This window comes from Acanthochromis polyacanthus, chromosome 12 (assembly GCF_021347895.1).
Source record: "Acanthochromis polyacanthus isolate Apoly-LR-REF ecotype Palm Island chromosome 12, KAUST_Apoly_ChrSc, whole genome shotgun sequence".
Taxonomy (NCBI): Eukaryota; Metazoa; Chordata; class Actinopteri; family Pomacentridae; genus Acanthochromis; species Acanthochromis polyacanthus.
The window spans coordinates 30,552,174-30,573,465 of record NC_067124.1 but is presented as its reverse complement, the minus strand read 5'-3'; the positions used below and the strand labels follow the sequence as shown (position 1 = coordinate 30,573,465).

Sequence of the window (21,292 nt, the reverse complement as noted above, 5' to 3'; positions counted from 1 at the left end):
TTGTGTCTCTTTGTGGTTGTTTTGTGTCTGTATGTAGTCGTTTAGTTATGTGTCTGTTTGCCAGTGTTGCGCATCTCTTTGTGGTTGTATTGTGTCTGTTTGCAATTGTTGTGTGTCTCTGTGGATGTTCTGTGTCGTTGTCGATGTTTTGTGATGTTTTGTTTCTTTGTTGTTGTTTTGCTGTAGTTTTGTCTTTTTGTGTTTATTTTTGTTTCATGTTTGTTTTTGGTGTGGGGTTGTTTTGTGTCTCTTTGTAGTTCATTTTTATCTGTTTGCCAGTGTTGCGCATCTCTTTGTGGTTGTTTTGTTTCTGTCTATTTGTGGTTGTTTTGTTTCTGTGTGGTTGTTTTGTCTTTTTGTCTCATATTTGTTTTGTGTCTTTGTGGTTGTTTGTGTTTATTTTGTGCTTCTTTGCCATTATTTTGTGTTTAATTTAGTCTCTTTGTGCTTGTTTTGTGTTTGTTTGCAGAGGTTTTGTATCTTTTCCATATGGTTCGTTAAAATTGTCATTTGTGAAGTATGTTACATTGTCAGATTGGAGTGGAGTAAAATAAGTAGCTGTGGCATGTAAAGAAAAAACAATTACACATTTGTACTTCTACATTACCTCTCAGCAGTGTTCGTATTTCGCTGTCAGTCTTTCTGAGGTTGTCTGTTACTATCTTTCAGACTCTAGTCCTGGTTTGCAGTTCGGTGCTCGTGTCTTTCTGCTCTCAGCCGGCAGAAAGAAACTCTGAAACATCTCGGCACTAATCAGAGTGTCTCACTTCAAACAGCCTCTCACTGTAGTTGCATAGCAACGGAGAGTCGGCGCTGCCGGCTCGCTGAAGAAAAGCCTCTCAGTGCACATCATCGTGAGACTGAATGAACTGAATGAAATGCCTGCACGTTATGAAGCCAGGCTGTACATTTAATTTCCCAGCAGCTGTTTGGCTCCAACAGAGAATCACAGCAGGTAGTGATACTCTGAGCTGATGGCAGGTTCATGAACCAACTATTTCTCTCTTTTTGTGTGTCACTCAAAATGTCAAAACTCGTCCAAGTGAGACTGATGGGAAAATGACTGCGAGGATTCACATTAACTGCAACAAAATCTGTCAAAATCTAGTTTGAGGAACTGAACTGTTTGAGTTTTGTGTCATTATTGTGGTGTTTTTGTGTCTTAAGTAATTTACTGAAAGAAAACCTCAGATGTTGTTTTATTGTGAGAGAAAACTTGGAAATGATCACATCTGAGAAGCTCACACCAGAGAATGTTGGACTCCTATTTGCTCTTAGACGACTAACTGATTAATGATTGTTTTCTGGGAAATACTGACACTGAGTGCCGAAATCTTTAATGAGGTAAAAACTGACTATTTCCTCACTGCATGGATCGATCACTGATTAGGCCCCTGAGCAATAACCTCTGTGACATTTGTTGATATAAAATCACAACAAAGAGCTACAAACCAGCGAAAAAATATTCAAAATGACCACAAAACGCCATAAAATGACCAAAATGACACACACCACTACCCCAAAGAGACATAAAATGACTAAAAATAGAAACAAAATTATCGAAAAAAAGACTCAAATTGGTCATAAAGATACACAAATACAGAAATCTGCTACTAAGAGAAACAAAACGCCCACAGGGATGCACAGAATAATAACAGAAGCACAATATGACTCATAGGGGTCAGAAGATAACAGCAAAGAGACACAACACAATGAGATGCAAAACAACCACAGAGAGAGAGACAAAAGGACCATACAAACACAAAATAACTACAAAGAGACAAAAAACAATCACGAAGAGACATAAACCCTCACAAAGTGACACAAAACCAGTCAGAAAACAGCCACAAAGAGGTACAGACCAAACATGAGACGTAAAATGATCACAATAAGAGACAAAATGATCACAGAGACACAACATGACTTCGAAGAGACAGACATCAACCATTAAAAGACATAAACTCTCACAAAACCAGTCAGGAAACGGCCACAAAGAGATACACACCGACCACAATGAGACACAAAGTTATCGATAGATAGAATAACGCACAAAGAGACACAACAAGTCCACAAACAGATACAAAATGACAAAAGAGACACAAAGTAACCACAAAGACACACAAATTGCCACACAGACCAAATGATCACAGAAACACAAAATAACTAAGAAAAATCAGAAAACAACCACAAATGGACACAAAGGGACCCAAAACATGTACGAAAAGAAACAAAATCCCCACAGAGACTCAAAGCCACGATCACAGGCACAAACTGTCAATGGAGGAGCTCGAAAGCAACAACGAGACACAAAGCAACCACAAAGAAAGACAAATCGCCTGCAACCTCCACTGCTGCATCCAGTTTTGTGGTATCAGAGCTCAGATGTCTTTGATCTGATCCGTTTGGTGTTTTTTACCGACTTTATGAATCAAAGCTCAACATCAGTGGATGTAACGTGGGTGTGTGAGTGTGTTAACGAGGTCGACGAGGACCGACACTCATCCACAGCCTGAGTTTCATCCACAGCCTCCCAACATGAAGAGAAGCAGCACAAACGGGTCTGCAGCTGTGACAGACAGGATTTAGTGAAGACAAAGAGCCACGGCAGCCTGAACTAAAACGCTTTAGCTTGCCTAAGATGACATTTCAAAAACAATCCCGTCTTGTTGCGTTTCATTTTAGTCTGTTATGCCTTGTAAGTATTTTGTTTCAGGGAAGATTAAATAGACATGAGGTAAAAACCGCGACACAGAATGTAAATTAAGCCTGATGTCTGCATTAGTGAAGATCACAAAAGGAAAAAACCCATGAAAAAAATGAACAGACAGACAGAAAACATCAGTTATATTAAATTAAGCCTTTTATAGTCTATTACATGCGAATTACCTTTCAGTGTTCTTTTTGTGTTCCTTCTGTCATTTTGCGTGTCATTTTTTGTTCCCTGCCTCATTGTGGTCATTTAATATCTGTGTGGCACGGTTGTTCTGTAGTTTTGTGAACATGCTTACACAAAAATAACTTTGACGAATGATGCCCAAATTTATCCACATGATTAAATAGATTTCTTTCAGCATTATACAGTTCTGTTGCATGTTCTTAATTTACCTGTGTTGGATCAGCTTTGTTTATTGTAAAACTAGTTGGCCCAATTTGATTAAAAAAGGTCAGACCCTATTCTTGAAAGCACGTTGAAAAGATATTGCAGAATTGCGTAATGCTGAAGAAAGCTATTTAATTTTGTGGAAATACACTCCTTGATTTTTTTAATGTTCATTTAAATGCATATGCCAGCATGAGTTAATCTAATAAATGGTAATTTGTTGAATATCATGCAAAAACCACATGCTTTAATTGTCTCCATCCTGGAATTTATTAGAATAATACAATTTGTAAAACCAAAAAAACAGGCAGTCAATTTCTTATGTTATTTAACTCTAAATTCTAAATTAAACCAAGCGCAGGTTTTTAAACAATGATATCTGATAGCTTAAGGCTCATAATCCTTAAATGCACAGTTAGAATATGCAGAGGATGTGTGTGAAGCCACTGTTGAGATAAACTGAACCCAGTAAACCGGTTTTATTTCCAGCAGTTTGACTCCGCTGCTTGGAGCAAGGTGAAGCCAGGTGGTGACAGAGGCGGCGAGCTAATAAAGCAGATCTTCCATTTCACCTGCTGACCTGCTCACCGCTTTAACGGGAGCCGAAGAGTCGAGCAGCAGCTGATTGCCTCCCTCAGGGCGGACCTTTTATACCCACCCTGACGGCTTTATTACACCTGTTAGCTTCATGCTAACATTAGCTGTCAGTCTCTAGATGTGACGGTCACTGATTCATGTAAGACGAGCTCTGATTAAGATCATAAAATCAAACAAACAACTTATCGAAAAAAAAGAACAAACTAATGAATAAAAACATCAGTTACATCAAATTATACTGCATATTTTTCTATATTGTCACATACATATAACCTTTGTTTAGCCACAGCAGGTAGAAGTGGTCAGTTTGTGTCTCTTTGTACGTTTTATCCCTTGTGGTTGATTTGCACCTCTTTGTGTTGGTCTGGTGTCTCTTTGTGGTCATTTTCGGACTCTTCTGAGTTCTTCTTTGATTCTTTGCTGTTCTCTTTGACCTCTGACCTCCGTCTTCCCTGCAGGAAAGTGTTGAAGCAGATTCCTCTGGGCGACCTCCGACCCGACGAGACGGTCCGAGCCACTCAGGAGGCCCAGCTGCTGTCTCAGCTGCACCACCCGGCCATCCTCAGCTTCCACCACAGCTTCCTGGAGCGAGACGCCTTCTGCATCGTCACAGAGTACTGCCAGGTAACGGCAACTCATGGCTCCAGAATAACTTATTCACTAGCAGCACTGGTACGACTAAATTTCCGTTCCTTTGGTGCAGCTTCACCACAACTACTAATCTAAGTGGCATCCTGATGAATTGTTGACTTTGCAAAACCTGGTTTGGTGTTGATGTAAAGATCGTCAGCGATTCGAGAATTGAAATTGGTAAAATATTTTATTCTAAAAATACATAGATTTTTTTCACCCCTCTTTCTTTGATATACTGCAGATATTAAACTATTTGCATTTTTGCAGTCTCTAAGACAATTTTGTCTTTTTTGACAATTTTTGTTATTTTATTTCTTGTTTTTCTCATTTTGTGTCTTGTTTTGGTGATTTTGTGTCTCTTTGCGACAGTTTTGTCTTTTATGGTCACTCTGTATCTGTATTTGGTAGTTCTCTGTTCCATTTTTAATCACTTTCTGTCTGTATTTGGTAGTTCTCTGTTTCATTTTTAATCACTCTGTCTGTATTTGGTAGTTCTCTGTTTCATTTTTAATCACTTTCTGTCTGTATTTGGTAGTTCTCTGTTTCATTTTTAATCACTTTCTGTCTGTATTTGGTAGTTCTCTGTTTCATTTTTAATCACTCTGTATCTGTATTTGGTAGTTCTCTGTTTCATTTTTATCATTTTGTGTCTCTGTTTTGGCATGTTATGTGTCTTTGAGACAGCTTTGCCTCTTTGTGGTCATTTTGTCCCATCTTTGTCATTTTCTGCCTTGTATTTATTTTGTTGTTTTATGTCTCTTTGGGACAGTTTTGTCTGATGTATTTGTTTTGTCTCCAGACACTGTAGCTATTGAACTATGTACATTTTTAGAGCCTCTACAAAATTTGGATGATTTGTCTTGTTTATGTCATTTCATGGGACAGTTTGTCTCCTTTTGGTCGTTTTCTTTAGTCTATGTTTCCCTTCTGTCGTTTTGTGTGTTATTATTCAAATTTTTTGTCTGGTTTCTGTCATTTTGTGTCTCTTTGGGACAGTTTTGCTTCAACTTAAATGACATTTATATAACAACCCTCCACCCCTACCCCACGCCCAAAGGGATTTTAGAAATATAGAACTCTGCAACACAGGAATTAAGGAACTGAGGAAACGCTATTCTAAATTACACATGCAATGAGAAAACACGAGATGAGGTCAAATTGAATAAAAATAGACAAAATAAGATACATGAATAAATTTAAATTAGAAATAGGAGCCAAAGATTATAAAACAGAATAATAAATTATAAAAATGCAGTAATAAAATGTACACAATGTTCACGTGATTGTAGGAGACAAAAATTGTAATTGTTGTTGATAAAACTTTAACTTTTCAGCTCCAGCACTGCGTTCACCATCGTGATTGAGTGTATTGAGCTTTTTTTTCTGTTTAACTCAATCTGTGTCTGCATTTTTTATCATCAGGTGTGTCCAAGTCTTACCTCTGTGTCTCCACATTTAGTTTTTTCCAATAATCCATCTTTGGCAACAGTGAAATGGAAAAGACTGACTGAGCCAATAAGAAGAAAAAGTTGAAGTTTTCAACCACAACAATTAACTCACCAGCTACCAAAAATTAGCTAGGTTTCCAAATTAGCCCAATGATCATCACGTGCTCATACAAGTAGGACCATTTAAAGTTTTACAAATGTCAGGAGGGGCATCAGGTTCTGTTCTTTCAGCCTTTTTAGTACCACAGTGAGACCTGAGGGTTCCTGGTACCAAACCTAATCTATCAAACCAATGGCCTCTACAGACACAGAATGAAGACCTTTTTAGTTTCCCCTCTTGCTTTAAGCCTTCTTTCCATCGCACTCCGTGCTGCTCCAGTGTTTCTCTTTTCGGTCATTTTCTCATCAATAACATTTTATTAGTTTTCACGTGTTTTGTCGAATTGCTGTGCGTCCAATTCTCAGCTCGGCGCTTCGTCGTGATCAATTATTTATTGAATTTTTCATCCAACAAACAAACACACAAAGAAAGAGAATGCAAAGTAAAATCAGGAAAGACCAGGAGAAGAGCGAGGAAGAGCAGCAGCTCCAATATCCAATACAGACACATGATCAATGTGGCTCTAAACAGAGATTGCAGCTGCTCATTACCTTTCATTAACTCCACACAATGTTCCCAACAGCAGCATCTCACAGGAGTCTTAAAACACTGAACTGTTTAGAAGCTAACAACTCTCTGAACTCTGAGCAGTTTGTTTTGTTTTTTTCCTTCATTTTTTCTTATTGTATGCTTATTTTTCACTGCAATTTAAAGTCCTGCACTCACCTACAACAAAACTATTTAATGGTTATTTATGTTACAAGAAATGTGAAAAAATCTAGAGTCAACATGTCCAACATTTTCCACAGTGTCCACAGGTGTTACCAACACTGGAACGAATGGAGGCTCCACATGCTGTAGATATTTAACTATTTACATTTTGACAGCTTCTACAAACTCTGAGAGGCAGTTTGGTCTCTGATGTTGTGTCTTGTTTTAGTTGTTTACTCTTTCTTTGGGACAATTTTGTATCCTTTCTGTTGTTTTGTGTCTCATTTTATGTCTAATTTTGTTGTTTTTTTTGGAGCATTTTGTCACTTGGTGGTTTTTTTTTTCGTTTTTGTCTGTTTCATGTCGTTTTGTTTGTCATTTTTGTTGATTTCTGTCTCACTTATGTAGATTAATGTCTTGTCTGCACTGTACAACTGCACTGTAAAAAAAATTCTGTTTTTATAACAATTTAACTATTTAATGTTATTTGACACATTTTCTTATTTCATGATACGATGTGGTAAAATCACATAAAGTATTAATTTACATGTTCATTGTAAAAATTGAGTAAAACCACTTATTTACAGTGTTTGGCCATGCAAATACGTACTTCAGCTATATTAAAATCACCTAAAAACGTTGATATTTTACAAATATTTGCTGTTGTTTTCAATTTCTTTACGATTTTATACTCATAACATTCCACTAGGTTTTATGTCTGTTTTCTGGCACCATCACTATTAGATTTTCTTTTTCTTTTTTTTCTTTCAGTTTTTCAGTGCATTTTTTTTTTTTTTTGCAGTTTTTCAGTTTCAGATTTTCAGTTTGCTGCATGTGAGCTGGAGGAGAAAATGAAGCCGTAATGTGGAAGTACAGCTTCTCCGTCTTTGTGTTTTCATCGCTGCTGTCTCGATTACAGCAGGTACTATCTTCACACTCTGCTAATGAACCTCACTCTGCCTCCACTCGGGCTTTTCTCCACCTCCCACTCACCGTGTCCTCCTCGGCTCTTCGTCCACGTCACTCGGCGGTGGTCCTCCCTCATCGTTATCCCCCTTCCTCCCCCCTGCAGACCGCTCTGCCTCACCGAGACTCTGAAGCTCGAGCGTTGCCTGAAGCTCTAATTACCCACTCTTCTCTGCAGAACAGTTCAGAACTGCACTCATTTATTTGCTCCTAACTGGCTGGTTTTATTTCATTTTTTTATTTTGCTACAGGTACACAAATATAAACACATGAACGCAGCAGCAACAGCAAACAGCATTAAGTCTATTGTGGGGGATTTATTCTGATTCCAAACCCTGAGATATGAAGTCAGTGGCTCTCCAATCAAATAGCCTGCGCACTCCGAGACCCTCACAGCTATTGTTTCTTGGCAGACCATTACCCACAATTCCCTTCAGAGCTGCGGAGGACTCTGGGGTTTTGCTGCAGCCTAATAGACTGAACAAAAAAAAGTCAGTTCTACGAGTGTTCACAGGGAAATGCAGCAACGAGCATGAGCGAACTTTAATGTTAATATTTAAACCGACTTTCATGTGTAAAGCGGCTTTTGAAGGATTTTCCAAGAAGAACATCTCATTAACTTTGTTCAGCATCCCTGAATTGGTCAGCTCCTCTCACATTTCCACAGTCGTCGCCTGTTGTTCCACCAGTTGGAAAACCCAACCGAGCTAGCTGTAGATGCCACACATTACAGCTGGCTCGGTTGGGAAATTAAAGAGAAAAGCAGAACTGAAGTTGAAAGAGTGAAAATTTAAAAGGTTCGTAGATCTGGAGAAGAGGCAGCGGTGCTTAATGAAAGCACCTAATGTAGTGTAATGTAGGGAAGCCTGGAGTTAATACGTACTGTTTGTAATCAGGCTTTTAGCATCTTTAGCTCGTCCTCAGTAAACTTCTGTTGAATTTGGTTGTATTCTATTCTATTCTTCAGCACATTCTACAGGTTCTTGATGGAGTTTAATTTAGGACTTTGAGGGTACCTGTCTAATTCTTGCTTCATTTCATGACCATTTTTATGTGCGTTTTGAGTCATTGTTGTTGGAACACCAAACTATGTCCAGACTTATAATTTTAGGTTTTCCTGAAGATGTGGAGGTAATGCTCCTCCTTGAATGTTTAATTTACTTTGTGCAACGCACCAGTTCTCAAATCCCGTGGTGGATCTGGGATCTTTCTGCATGGAGTTTGCATGTTCTCCCTGTGCATGCGTGGGTTTTCTCTGGGTACTCCGGCTTCCTCCCACAGTCCAAAAATATGCTGAGGTTAATTGGTTACTCTAAATTGCCCGTAGGTGTGAATGTGAGTGATTGTTTGTCTGTATATGTAGCCCTGTGACAGACTGGTGACCTGTCCAGGGTGTCCCCTGCCTTCGCCCGAGTCAGCTGAGATAGGCTCCAGCACCCCCTGCGACTCTAGTGAGGATAAAGCGGTGTATAGAGGATGGATGGACCGAAAGCACCAGCTCCACTGGCACCAAAACAGCCCTCAAATATGATACTGCCACCACCATGCTTAATGGTAGGTTTGGTGTTCTTGGGGTGAAAGGCCTCACCTTTTCTCCTACAAACATACCGCCTCTCTACTCATGGTGATGTGAAGTACACTTGACTGTGGACACCAACAGCTGCGTTCCAGCAGCTTCTAATTCACTGCAGACCTGCTTTTTGGTGATTCTTGGTTGACTCTTGACCATTCAGACCAATTGTCTCTCAGCAGCAGGTGATAGTTTGTGTTTATTGTACTACCTGATCTCATAACTGTTACACATCTGCCAGGAATTTAGCAGACTTGTGGACAAGAAGTGCGGAAAACCAAATACAGAAAATTGTGTTGAATTACCAACATTTTTATAGGGATGGAGAGAACTGTAATATGTGTTGAGTTTAAGCCCTGAAACATGGTTTTGTGCTGAGAAAATTAAATAGAGAAGGTTAAACTCAGTGAAAGTGTCTAGAGCAGCAGCTGCTGCAGGAAGCCTAAATAAACCGGTTAATGTTATTCCTGAGCACCTTCAGGGTTGAGACTTTTCCTGTTTGTCTTTCAGGATCGAGATCTGGACTGTAAGCTGCAGGAGGTGAAGCGAGCTGGCCGGCGCCTTTCCGAGAACCAGGTCGTTGATTGGCTCATCCAGCTGCTCCTCGGCCTTCACTACATGCATGACAGGTGAGGATGCGGTCACCATGGCAACCTGCACTCCCTCCCTACATGCTGAAGTTTGTTGGCTTTTTGTCCTGAACATTGTCAATAATTGGCTTCACAGGTGACCTCACCGTTTGACTGTGGAAGGCAAAAGTCCTTCAAACTAATACAAATGTCTTTTTAATCAAGGCGGATCCTCCATCGAGATCTGAAGGCCAAAAACGTCTTCCTGAAACGAAACCTCATTAAAATCGGTGAGTTTCCTCCTCTACTGCTGTAAAAGCTTGTGGCGCTTTACAAATTCTCTCATGCTGCCTAAAAGCGCTCTTTCCTCTGACTAACAACAACAAAACCTCCTGAACCATAAATAGCGGCGTGCCTCCGGTTAATAATGAGTCCACATTAACACAGGAGGATTTACTCTGAGCCGATTCTGTTTGGAGTGTAAACTCAGCAGATTGTTGCTGCTGCTGCCGTCTGCACTTTTTGGACTTCAGCCAAAACTCTCTGGTGGCAGTTTTTAGTTTGCTCATCGCCAGCTGCACACACAGACCGAAGACCGACTCCACAGAGGGAAGAGATGCTGCAGATTAGAGGGGCAAAAACCCCAACTTTGTGACAAAATAGGACTGAACACTGTTGTGGAAAGGTTCATCTCACAAACATATGACCCTGGCATGCAGCAACTACAGATGAAGGTGATTTACTGATGCCACGTGGTCATTTGTCTGAAAGCTGAAGATCCACAACACACTAATGGATCCACAGAAGAGGCTCAGAAACAGAAATGGACGCTTATGGAACAGAGTCACCGTTGAAATGTTGTGGCGGAGTTTGCAAAACTACATCTGCAGCTGAAGGAGTTGTACAAGAAACGTTGTTGATGATGTCAGGTGATTTGTACAAAACACCTCCAAAAAGTTAGAGAGAGACAATGGAAAAATGGCCAGCAACAGACACAAAAAGACACATAACAATGACAAAGAGATGCAAAACAGCAACTAAGAGACTGCAAAACAGCCACAGAGACACAAAAAGAGATAAAGCAGTCGCAAAGAGACACAAAATCACACAGAGATACAAAACAAGTAAAAAGAGGCACAAAACAAGTAAAAAGAGGCACAAAACAACTGCAAAAAGGCACAACACAATGACAACAAGATACAAGGAGACACAAAACAAATACAGAGATACAAGCAAGTACAAAGAGACGCAAAACAACATCAAAAAGATACCAAGAGACGCAAAGCAACTACAATGAGATACAAAGCAACCAAGGAGACACAAAATCTACAGAGATGCAAAACAACCACAAAGAGATACAAAGCAACAACAAAAAGACACAAAGAAACACAAAACAACTACAAAGAGACACAAAACAGTTACAGAGAACCAAAGAGGCACAAAATAACAACAAGACACAAAGAGAAACAAAACAATCACCAAAAGATACAATGAGACACAAAAAAAACTACAGAGACACAAAACAATGGCAAAAAGACACAAAACAACTACAAAGACACAAAACAATGGCAAAAAGACACAAAACAACTACAGAAACACAAAACAATGGCAAAAAGACGCAAAACAACTACAGAAACACAAAACAATGGCAAAAAGACACAAAACAACTACAAAGACACAAAACAATGGCAACAAGACACAAAGAGACACAGAAATACTACAAAGACACACAAAATGACCACAAGGAGAAAAGTCAGATTTTGGCATGAAGATGAATAATATGGGGTTTTCTGTATTATTGTTACCTGTAGGATACTGTGTTACAAACAGTTTCCTCAGGATGTATTTGTGTTTTCACTTGACTGTATTTGTGACACCAGTTCATGCGTTACATGAGGATGAATCCTGACTGGATGTGAGTCTTCAATCATCAGTTGACGTTTCTCGTGTTTCCAGGTGATTTTGGCGTTTCCTGCCTGCTGATGGGGTCATGTGACCTGGCGACCACCTTCACTGGGACTCCGTTCTACATGAGTCCAGAGGTGCTGAACCACCAGGGCTACGACTCCAAGTCTGACGTCTGGTAACTGCTCTGCACACTTTCACTGTCTGTGGGGTTTATGCAGAAATATGTGCCGTTGAATTTTAACCTCTGCTTCAGTTATGAATCAGACTCACATCATTTACATTTATATTGTTTAACTTCCAGAAACTATGAAAAAAACTAAATGTTTAACATGAATAATTTTACTAAATCATTTAAATGAAATCACATAATTTGAGTTAGAATCACATAGTTTCAATATGTACTGTTTAACTTTAGAAACTAGAAGAAATTTTTAATTGACTTGAATCATTTTTATTAAAAAATTCTATTTGAATCGCAGCATTGAATTTGCATTGTTTAACTTAAGAAACTATAAAAAAATTTTTAACACGAATAATTGTAATTTTAATACTCAGTTTTAATAAAATAATTTGAATTTGTGCTGTTTTACTCGAGAAACAATAAGAAATTAAATAACTTAACTTAAATACTGTATTTTTTTTTAAATTTGAATTTGTATCACATAATTTAAACATGTACTGTTTAACTTCAGAAACCACAAGAAAATTGATTCCTTAACTTGAATAATTTTATATAAAGTTTCCTTTTCTAATCACATAATTTAAATTTGTATTGTTTTACTTGAGTAACTATAAAAAATTGAGAAGTTTAATATTTTAATTAAAAAATTTGCTTAAATGGAGCAATTAGAGTTAATATTGTTTAACTTGGAAAGCAATAAAAATATAATTATTTCCATTTAATAATTGTATTTTGGAAATAATTTCAATCACATAATTTCAATTTTAAATGTTTAACTTTAGAAAGCATAAGAAATCAATTGTTTAACTTGAAAAGTATTATAAAAAATGTACTTGATGCATAATTTAAATTTGTTTTAACCCAAATAATTGCAATGAAAATTTGAATTTGAGTCACATATTTTGAAATTGAATTTATGAGACTGAAATTGAATTGAATTCCTCTTAAACTGCATTTGATTCTTGCTGAGAGTCCAACTGTCCGTGGACTTTCACATTAAGTTTGAATTCAGTGTATTCACATTAGATGTTAACATAATTATTCAAGTTCAACAGATCAAGATCAGATAAAAATGTTTTAGATTCAGTTTATCATGGTTCATATTAATGTCCATCGTCGTGTTCAGACTCAAACCTGTCAGTGTGTCTCTCAGGACTTCCAGAACTTTTCACCACTTTGAGAGTTTTAAGATTTTAAGACGGACTGTCAGATCAGAGTCTTGCTTCAGGACACTTTAGCAGGTCGGCTGCTTTCCGTGGAGAAAGTTTGAGCCTCAGATGTTGTTCTAACGTTTTCTTTGTCATCTTGAAATGAGGTGAAGTGGACTGAGATGAAAAAGCCCAAACCTTAGTTAAAGTGAATTTCAAACTCAACCTGCTGTGAGCCTCTTGTAAAAACTTCATTGTTCTCGTCTGTGATTGGTTCGGAGCTGGAGGCTGTACAGGTGCATCATGGGAAGGATGGATGGACTCCTGCAGGTGGAAACAGGGTTTCATTTAGTTGTTGATGCTGCAGGAGGAAAACAAACATCGGATGTCTGTCGGCTGCAGTTTATCTTCTGTAATCAGTGGAGCAGTCTGAACGCTGCAGACCCTGATGTTTGCTTTCCTGAAGGTGAAGTCTGAGATTATTTACTGAGATGTGACGGTGTAGATGCAGATGTTTAACATGGAACACATCAATACTAGTATCTGGTTACTGATGGATACGAGATGAATCCTAATGACTGGTTACAACTCTGTCTTATAGCAGCAACGTTTTCATTTTCAGTAATATTCAACAGTGCAGACTGCAGAGTGTTGTGACTGCATGCATCAGAAAAACCAGATGAACAACGGCTCTCGTCATGCTCCAAAACAGTTCAGTTAATAAAACTTTATTCATACACAATCAAATGCAGTTTAAAGCAATTTCTGGATTTTTGTGTCTCTGTGTTTGTTTCGTATCTCTACGATTTTTCTTATGTCTTTGTGGGTTTTTTTGTTTCTGTGTGTGGTTATACTTTGTGTGTCTTTGTTGTTGTTTTCTTTCTTTTTGTTTCTATTTGCAGTTGTTTTGTGTGCTTTTGCAGCTGTTTTATGTTTCTTCGTGGTTGTTTTGTGTCTTTCTGTGTTCCTTGATTATGATTATTTTGTGTGTCTTTGCTGTTGTTTTGTGTCCTTTTGTGACTGTTTTGTGTTTCTTTGTGTTTTTTGTGTCTTTCTATGGTTGTTTTGTGCCTTTTTGTGTCTCTTTGTAGTTGTTATGTAACATTTTGGTTGCTTTGTGTCTTTATGTGTCTCTTATGATTGTTTTGTGTCTTTATTGTCCTGAAGGAAAGTCAATGCTGCTTCCAAACAGGACAAATCAAAGATTTTAAATTTGTATTTGATTATGTGTCTGTGTGTTCAATTTGTGTCGCTTTACAGTCTTTTTGTGCATATTTTGAGTCTTGGAATCGACTCCCAGTAACCGTGTAGTGAACGTGCAGTTAAAACAGTTAAACCTGCATCAGGTTGGACTAGTTGAAAGTTGTGAAAACGAGGGGGTGTTCACAGGTAGTCTATTCTCTCTTTGCCGCCACAATATTGGATTAATCCTGAAAGGATGTTGATGAGAGCAGATTCACCAGCCAGTGGATCTGAACACCTGCAGAATACAGAGTTAAAGGACACATTAATGTGACATATAGCTGCCTGAAATATACCAGCGTGATCTTTTTAATGTCAGACAGCATTATTGATGGAGACTGTGGAACAAACAGGTCAAACAGATCAATCAGTTTCAGAGATCTGATTAGCTGTTGGAAGAACCTCCTCCACTAATAAAGATCTACATTGTGTGACTTCAGACACCTCATTAGTCTATTCATCTTCACATTATTTTCTATCCACTAAAATATGAAACATGAGATGTATTCAGTTTAGTTGTTGCCATGAAAAGGAACATTTCAGTGGGTTTTCACTCCGAAGGCCTGAGGTGTGCCTTTCAGGGTTAAACAGAGAGAGGGTGTCTGGTTTCATCCTCCATGGCGCCCCTGCAGCCTAAAAGCGTCCCTGATGAAGGTAATTTATTGCAGAGATTGAGGCCACGGCTGCAGATGTTTGTTCCACTTTACGGTTGAATCTGGGCCACAGCCGAGGGAGTTCAACATGCAGAAACGCCTGCACGAGAATCCAGTGAGAACGACATGATCTCTGCTGTACATCTAAGGCAGGGCGGCCAACAAATCCCACACAGTCTCAGGGAAATCAGCTTCAGGCACAGAGTGAAGAATGACACAGTTATTCTCTGTATACTGTGAAAAATCCAGTAAAAATCACTTCACATGATCCTGCAGACGGTCGGCTTTCGGTGTCCAGTTGAACTCAGGTCACTTTGCTTTGCGTAGAAGCAGATCAGCTGTTTTTAGTTCATTTGTTGAACTTGATTAGTTTCATTAATACTATCATGTTAACAGCTTAAAATAATTCTGCGACACTGAAAAAAAATGTCTAAAAAACTTGTTAAAGTCTGAAGCAAGAGTTGCAGAAAAAATGCTTTAAAAAACTGTGCATTCAGAATCTGTAAGAATAGTGAAAAGTAAAGCAAATATCTGTAAAATAATTACATATTTAGCTCAGTAAAATAGTGTAATTTTATTCTCAAACAGTAGAGAATAATAGAATGAATTATTAGAAATATTTGTAAAAATATAGATTTTTGATGTGGACATTATTTTACAGTCAACATGTAAAATGATTCGTAATTTATATTAAATATATATGTATATATATAATTTATCACTATTACGGTATATTAAAAACAATTAATAATAATATAAATAAATAGGTTAATATTTCATATTATTTAAAATATTTTTGTGTGATTTTCATATTTATTATTTGACATTTAACAAAACGAGGTAAATCTGTAAAAACAGTGAATTGTTCATACATTTATTTAACAAGATATCTATTAGCTCGATATTTATCAATTTGTGTCTATGGATATTTAGAAAGCTATCAAGATATTTCTCCATCTATTGATCTGTCAAGATATTTATTGATCTATAAATTGATCAGTTTGTACTAAAGTGTGTGTTTCAAGGACTAATTATCGTCAAGATCCTTTTAGCCTGATAACAACAAATAAACATCATGTGAATAATCAGATTTTCTATCAAAATATTGGAGAAACTCCAGTAAAACACCAGCCCTAAACTACAGCTCAGTAAAATTATTGGTTTTAAACTGTAAAAGCACCACAAACCAAACAGACAAACACGTGTTAATGAAGATAAACGACAGGACTCAGATCAGATCAGAGTCTTCAGGAGGAGGGAATGAGGACGGCTGATCTGAGGTCTGATTAAACTCAGCTCTTCTTATTGCTGTAGCATCTGATTTACAACAACACATCATCATCATTTGTCATCTTATGTGGTGCAGATTAATTTCCTAGAGAACCTTTTGACTTATGAAATGTCTCCAGCAGATGTTGAGATGTTTATCTGCGACACCAACATTAGTTTAGAGACATAAATTATCAAGAAAGAGAATAAAACCAAAAGCTTTGTGTGTTTGTTTTCCATCCTGTCCTCCTATCTCCCTTGTCTTCATTCTGTTTAGTTAATTAAGCACCTTCTCTACTTCCTGTCGTCTCCTCTTTAATTACCGCCGTCTGTATGTTAACAACCCACTAAACATCCATCAGCTCTGCTGTCTGTCTGCAATTATCTACATGAACAAGCATCGGATTTATCACTCAATAACCACTAATTAACTCCATTCTTCAGTTTTGTTATTAATATGTTAACATGCGCCTCAGTTTTTTGCTAATGACCGCTCTACTTTAATTACTTCTACGAGCTGAGATGTCATGTGAGGTCAGGAGAGGAAAACATTCTTTTTTTTTTTAAATTTCTGCCTCCTACTGGCTGCAGCGTTCGATCTGGACTTAGAAGTGAGTCCAGGATACCTTCTCTTCCACTAAATGTAGTAAAACTTCAACATGAAGATGACATGACAGCAGCTTGTAGCTTGACACATTTATTACCAATATATAGACCTGTATGAACAGTGTTTTTTCGTGTTCTACCAATGACTAGTTTTGTCGAAATACCCAACAACTGGAACCGTGTCTTGCCATACTTGCCACACATCAAGTTCTAATTAGCTTGAATCACTCAATCATATGAAACTTGGCCAGAAATACTGAAAAATTGATCAAAATGTGCCCAAAATGATCCAAATCAATATGAGATTTGTCCAAAATTGACAATATTTTCCCAAAACATCTAAAAAATGGTGTCAATTCTCTCACGTCACCATTTTGTCATTTCAAAATAGCAAAAACTGGAAAATTGTCTTAACACACTGGCCACACATCAAACTATACTGATGTTAGAGGCCTTAAAAGTTGGTTCAATGTTGACCAACAACTGTAATTTCAGTTCGAAATTTTGGACACGTCTTTAAATCCACTTACAGGAACTTTCTGGGTCAACAATTCCCCCGCCGTTTGAAGATTTAGAAACAAAAAAAAACACAGCCAAATTGATTCAAAACATTGTTCAAAATTACTCTAAATAGTCCAAAATGAATCAAAATTTGTCCATAAAGGTCCAATAAGAGGGTCCAAAATTGACAAAAATTTGTCCAAAACCACTCGAGAATGGTGTAAATTGACTCACATTGCATTTTTGTCATTTTAAAATAGTAAAAACTGGAAAATTATCCTGCCAAGACTTGCCACACATTCAATTTTATTGATGTTACAGGACTTTAAAGTTGGTGAAATGTCAACAAAAGACTATTTTTATCAAGAATTATGGATACATCCACATATATATATATATATATATATATATATATATATATACACTTACAGGAACTTTCTGGGACCATAATGCCAACATATACAGATACTGAACCCTTCAAATGGCTTCTTAGGTTTTTTTGAAGATGAAAATCGTAAAATTCAAAGGTCTGAAAACACGATATTCTCAAAATTCTGCCAAAATATTTTTGCAGACGTTTGTTTTGGCTGTTTTTTGTCTTCATGAGCTGAAAAACTGCTGGTGTGTTTATAAGAGCAGTTTTTGAGGCTTGTCGTCTTCATGCCCTGGTTCTGCTTTAAAATGATCTGACAGCTCAGGTTCATCTTCATCTGCACAGCTGTCCGTCTTTAAAACACTTCAATATCAAAAAGAAAAAGATGCTATTGTGCACCAGACCTGACGTCTCGATGCTGCAGCTTTATGTGACATTAAGCTCTTACATGAGGCTTCATCAGAGTTTGTGTTTATTCATTGTTGCTCTATTTCGATCCACAACAACACAATTAAAATGCTGTTTAAGGAGTGATAACATCAGATAATCCTTTATTTATGCCACAAAATATGTTGTGCTACAGTTGCAAAAAATAGAAACGACAGACAAAAAATTAAAATACACAAGAATCAGTACATTTTGCCAATGATCCTTGAGTATTTATTTGTGTCTTTACATTGCTCTTTTGGTAGTTTTACTTACATAAAAGATCTTTATACTGGTTCCACCACTTTTAGCGCTTTGCTTCTAAAACACATGGAGAAAAATTGCAGGTTTTAAAACTTTTCAAAGAAATATGTTCCTTCGCTGAGTAATTTAATCATTTATCTCTGGTATTGAAGCTCCACACAGACTGTCTTCACTTTATTTCTTTATCTGAGAGGCGGTGAGAAGCAAAGCCTGTTTGCTCAACAACACAATAAAGCCTCACCTTGGTTCGGAGGAACACCTGGGCCGTGATGTTTTTCCTCCTGATCTCCATATGAAACTCCCACACAGCTCAAGTTTCAGCTTCAACAACTTCACGGCTCGAGTGAAGGAACCTTTGTCACTTTCTGCTGCTAATTACCTTCTCATCATTGCCGTCTCTGATCTGTTCTTCACTAATTACAACAGCTGACCTCCGACTGCTGTCAACGCCGTGTGTGTGGGCACCCCTGTGTTACTGGTGTTGTGAGGACTTAGATGTTTTTATGCAGTCACATGAGGGAATTCAAAGTCTCTGTATAATGTAAGTCAGCTACTTTACTTCTTGTTCTAAGTTAAGGATGCGTAAAGAGTCATTTATGTTGCACATGTCAAAGCAACAGCTGCAGTGTGTTTCATGTTATAAGCAATGGAGCAGAAATGACATTAAAATAAAGTCAATGAAGTCAGTTTTTAACTTACTTCACCGTGTGGAGCAAGTAATGACCAAATATTATTTTCTGAATTCTGTTCAGAACCAGATGTTTGACTGATCTTGGCTCTGCTGCAGCATTTTGAATCATGGCAGAAGAAAAACATTCCAAATGTGATTTACACTGAAAGATACCCTCAGGAAGCTCCTCATTTCCTTTATCACAGAACAAAGACACAAATAATCAGAACAAATACTATCAAATATAGTGTGTTTATTGCATCTCCATGTGTCATTCCAACTTTACACTCTTAAATAACTTAAATTTTGTTAAACATTTTTATTTCTAAAATAATGAAAATTTGTTATAAGGACTCAAAAAATAATGAAAAAAGGTCCCAAGTTTGTCTAAAATGACAAAACATGTTCAGAAGATTCAAACCTTGTTAAGATTGTGTAAAATGTCACAAAAATGCCCAAAATGACAAAAAAAAAACTAATATACCTCAAGCTCAAGTTTGGAGTTTTACACATTAAAGGACAGAAAGAACCCCCTTACAAAAAGGGACTGTTTCTGTGGGTTATGGTAACTTTTCAGTGTGTACCTCTGACAAAAAAACCTGTCCAAAACAGCAGACTCTGTCAAAAATGACTCAAAATCTGTCCAAAATGACTCAAAAAATGTCCAAAATGGCTACAGCTCAAACTTTACAGACCTTTTTCAGGCAGAAGGATAGCATCTATAGAACACACTGAAGAAAATTATCCATCCATCCATTCTCTATATAACGCTTTATCCTCACTAGGGTCACAGGGGGTGCTGGAGCCTATCCCAGCTGACTTGGGCAAAGGCAGGAGACACCCTGGACAGGTCACTGAAGAAAATTAGGAACTTTGATATGCAGTCATGTCACAGCTGGTCACATGACAACATTAGTATGCTGATTGTCATAGCAACACGTCATGCTTCCTGACTCGGGAACACCGTTACATCAGTCAGAGAAATATTTAGCATCAGCGCTGCAGTGAGAATATCTGACATGATGAAGAGTTCCAACAAACGCTGATACATCTCAGCTCTGAAAACTAAATTGGCTCAATGTCCATGTTTAGACTGTTTGTGTGAAACTGTGTCACACGTATGTCTGTCTGTTTCGCTAGAAAACTTGAAACCAGAAAGCATTTAAATGGATAATTCTATAATATAATTACAACTAGCAATAAGTCAAATACATATGACAATACTAAAGGTTGGGTGGCATAAAAACACAGCAATTCCTTTCCATGCGAAAGTTTGTGAAGACCTGTCTTTACATTGGAGAATGAAAGTCTAACGAGTCAATGATCTTTATCTTATCCTCGTTTTAATGGAGGACACTGTAAGACAGCCAGCTTTTCATGACCAGGGGAGTCTTTGAGATTAAACAAGTTGCTGTGGTTGTCCCGATCAACTGAAAAGTGCAGCATAAAATTGAACAAAGAATTAATTGTTAGCATTTAAAAGGGGAATAAAATGGGGCCCAGAACGGACCTTTGAGGAACTCCATAACTCATTTTCAGTTTGTTTGTTAACCCTCTGAACTCTGGATGTTTTTTTTTATTCTCCTGTCTCATTTTGTCACATTCAGTCACATTATACAGTTTCTGGCTAATGAATGGGGGTATTTTTGGCAATTATATTGAATATAGCATGCTTTCAAACTTGTGGGTCTTAGAGCTCTGAGGGTCCAGTAAGGTTGAAGAAGATTAAACTTTTTTTTAATCTTGAAGGAAGTTCTTGGGTTTTGTAAACACAAAACTCTCCTATACATGTTTGATGGTGAAGGAATTTGGTATCACTTTTATAACTACTTTCTCCCATATTAAAGTGATTTTAATGAATTATCATGATTTTAATTTCAAATTTGGTTAATTTTCCCTACTGAACTGTGTGTGTCACAGACAGTAAGTTCAAAAACAGAAAAATAGTGCGAAAGCCGCTGATTTTTGCTGCTGTTTCTGTGTTGTGTTGTGCTGCAGGGCTCTGGGCTGCCTCCTCTATGAGATGTGCTGTCTGACTCACGCCTTCCAGGGGCCCAACTTCATGTCTGTGTTGATGAGGATCGTGGAGGGAGAAACCCCGACGCTGCCCTCCACATACTCTGCAGACCTGAACTCTGTCATGCAGAGGTGAGGACGACGCTGGACCGACTTCACTCTGAAGCCACTGAGGGCCTGTGCTGCTGTAGTCAGACCACTCGCATTAATATGCAAATAGAAAGAATTTCTGCAGGGCTCTGTCCCAAAAAGTCATAAATTTTGACCGTGAAAAGAGCAGAAATATTGAAGTTGCAGACCTACATGTGGAAACAAAAAGCACCAGTGACATTAATAAAGAA

General features: G+C 37.7%; 1 protein-coding gene across 1 annotated transcript in view; it reads left to right on the top strand.

Annotated features, from left to right (window-relative positions):
- The window catches only part of nek11 (NIMA-related kinase 11), an 83,385-nt gene that overhangs the window by 14,308 nt on the left and 47,785 nt on the right, over window positions 1–21,292 (top strand). Inside the window, exons 3-7 of the mRNA XM_051956918.1 lie at window positions 4,156–4,321; window positions 9,636–9,754; window positions 9,920–9,984; window positions 11,651–11,777; window positions 20,934–21,083. Coding sequence (XP_051812878.1) covers window positions 4,156–4,321; window positions 9,636–9,754; window positions 9,920–9,984; window positions 11,651–11,777; window positions 20,934–21,083 — 627 coding nt within the window. The remainder of the gene's footprint in view (window positions 1–4,155; window positions 4,322–9,635; window positions 9,755–9,919; window positions 9,985–11,650; window positions 11,778–20,933; window positions 21,084–21,292) is intronic.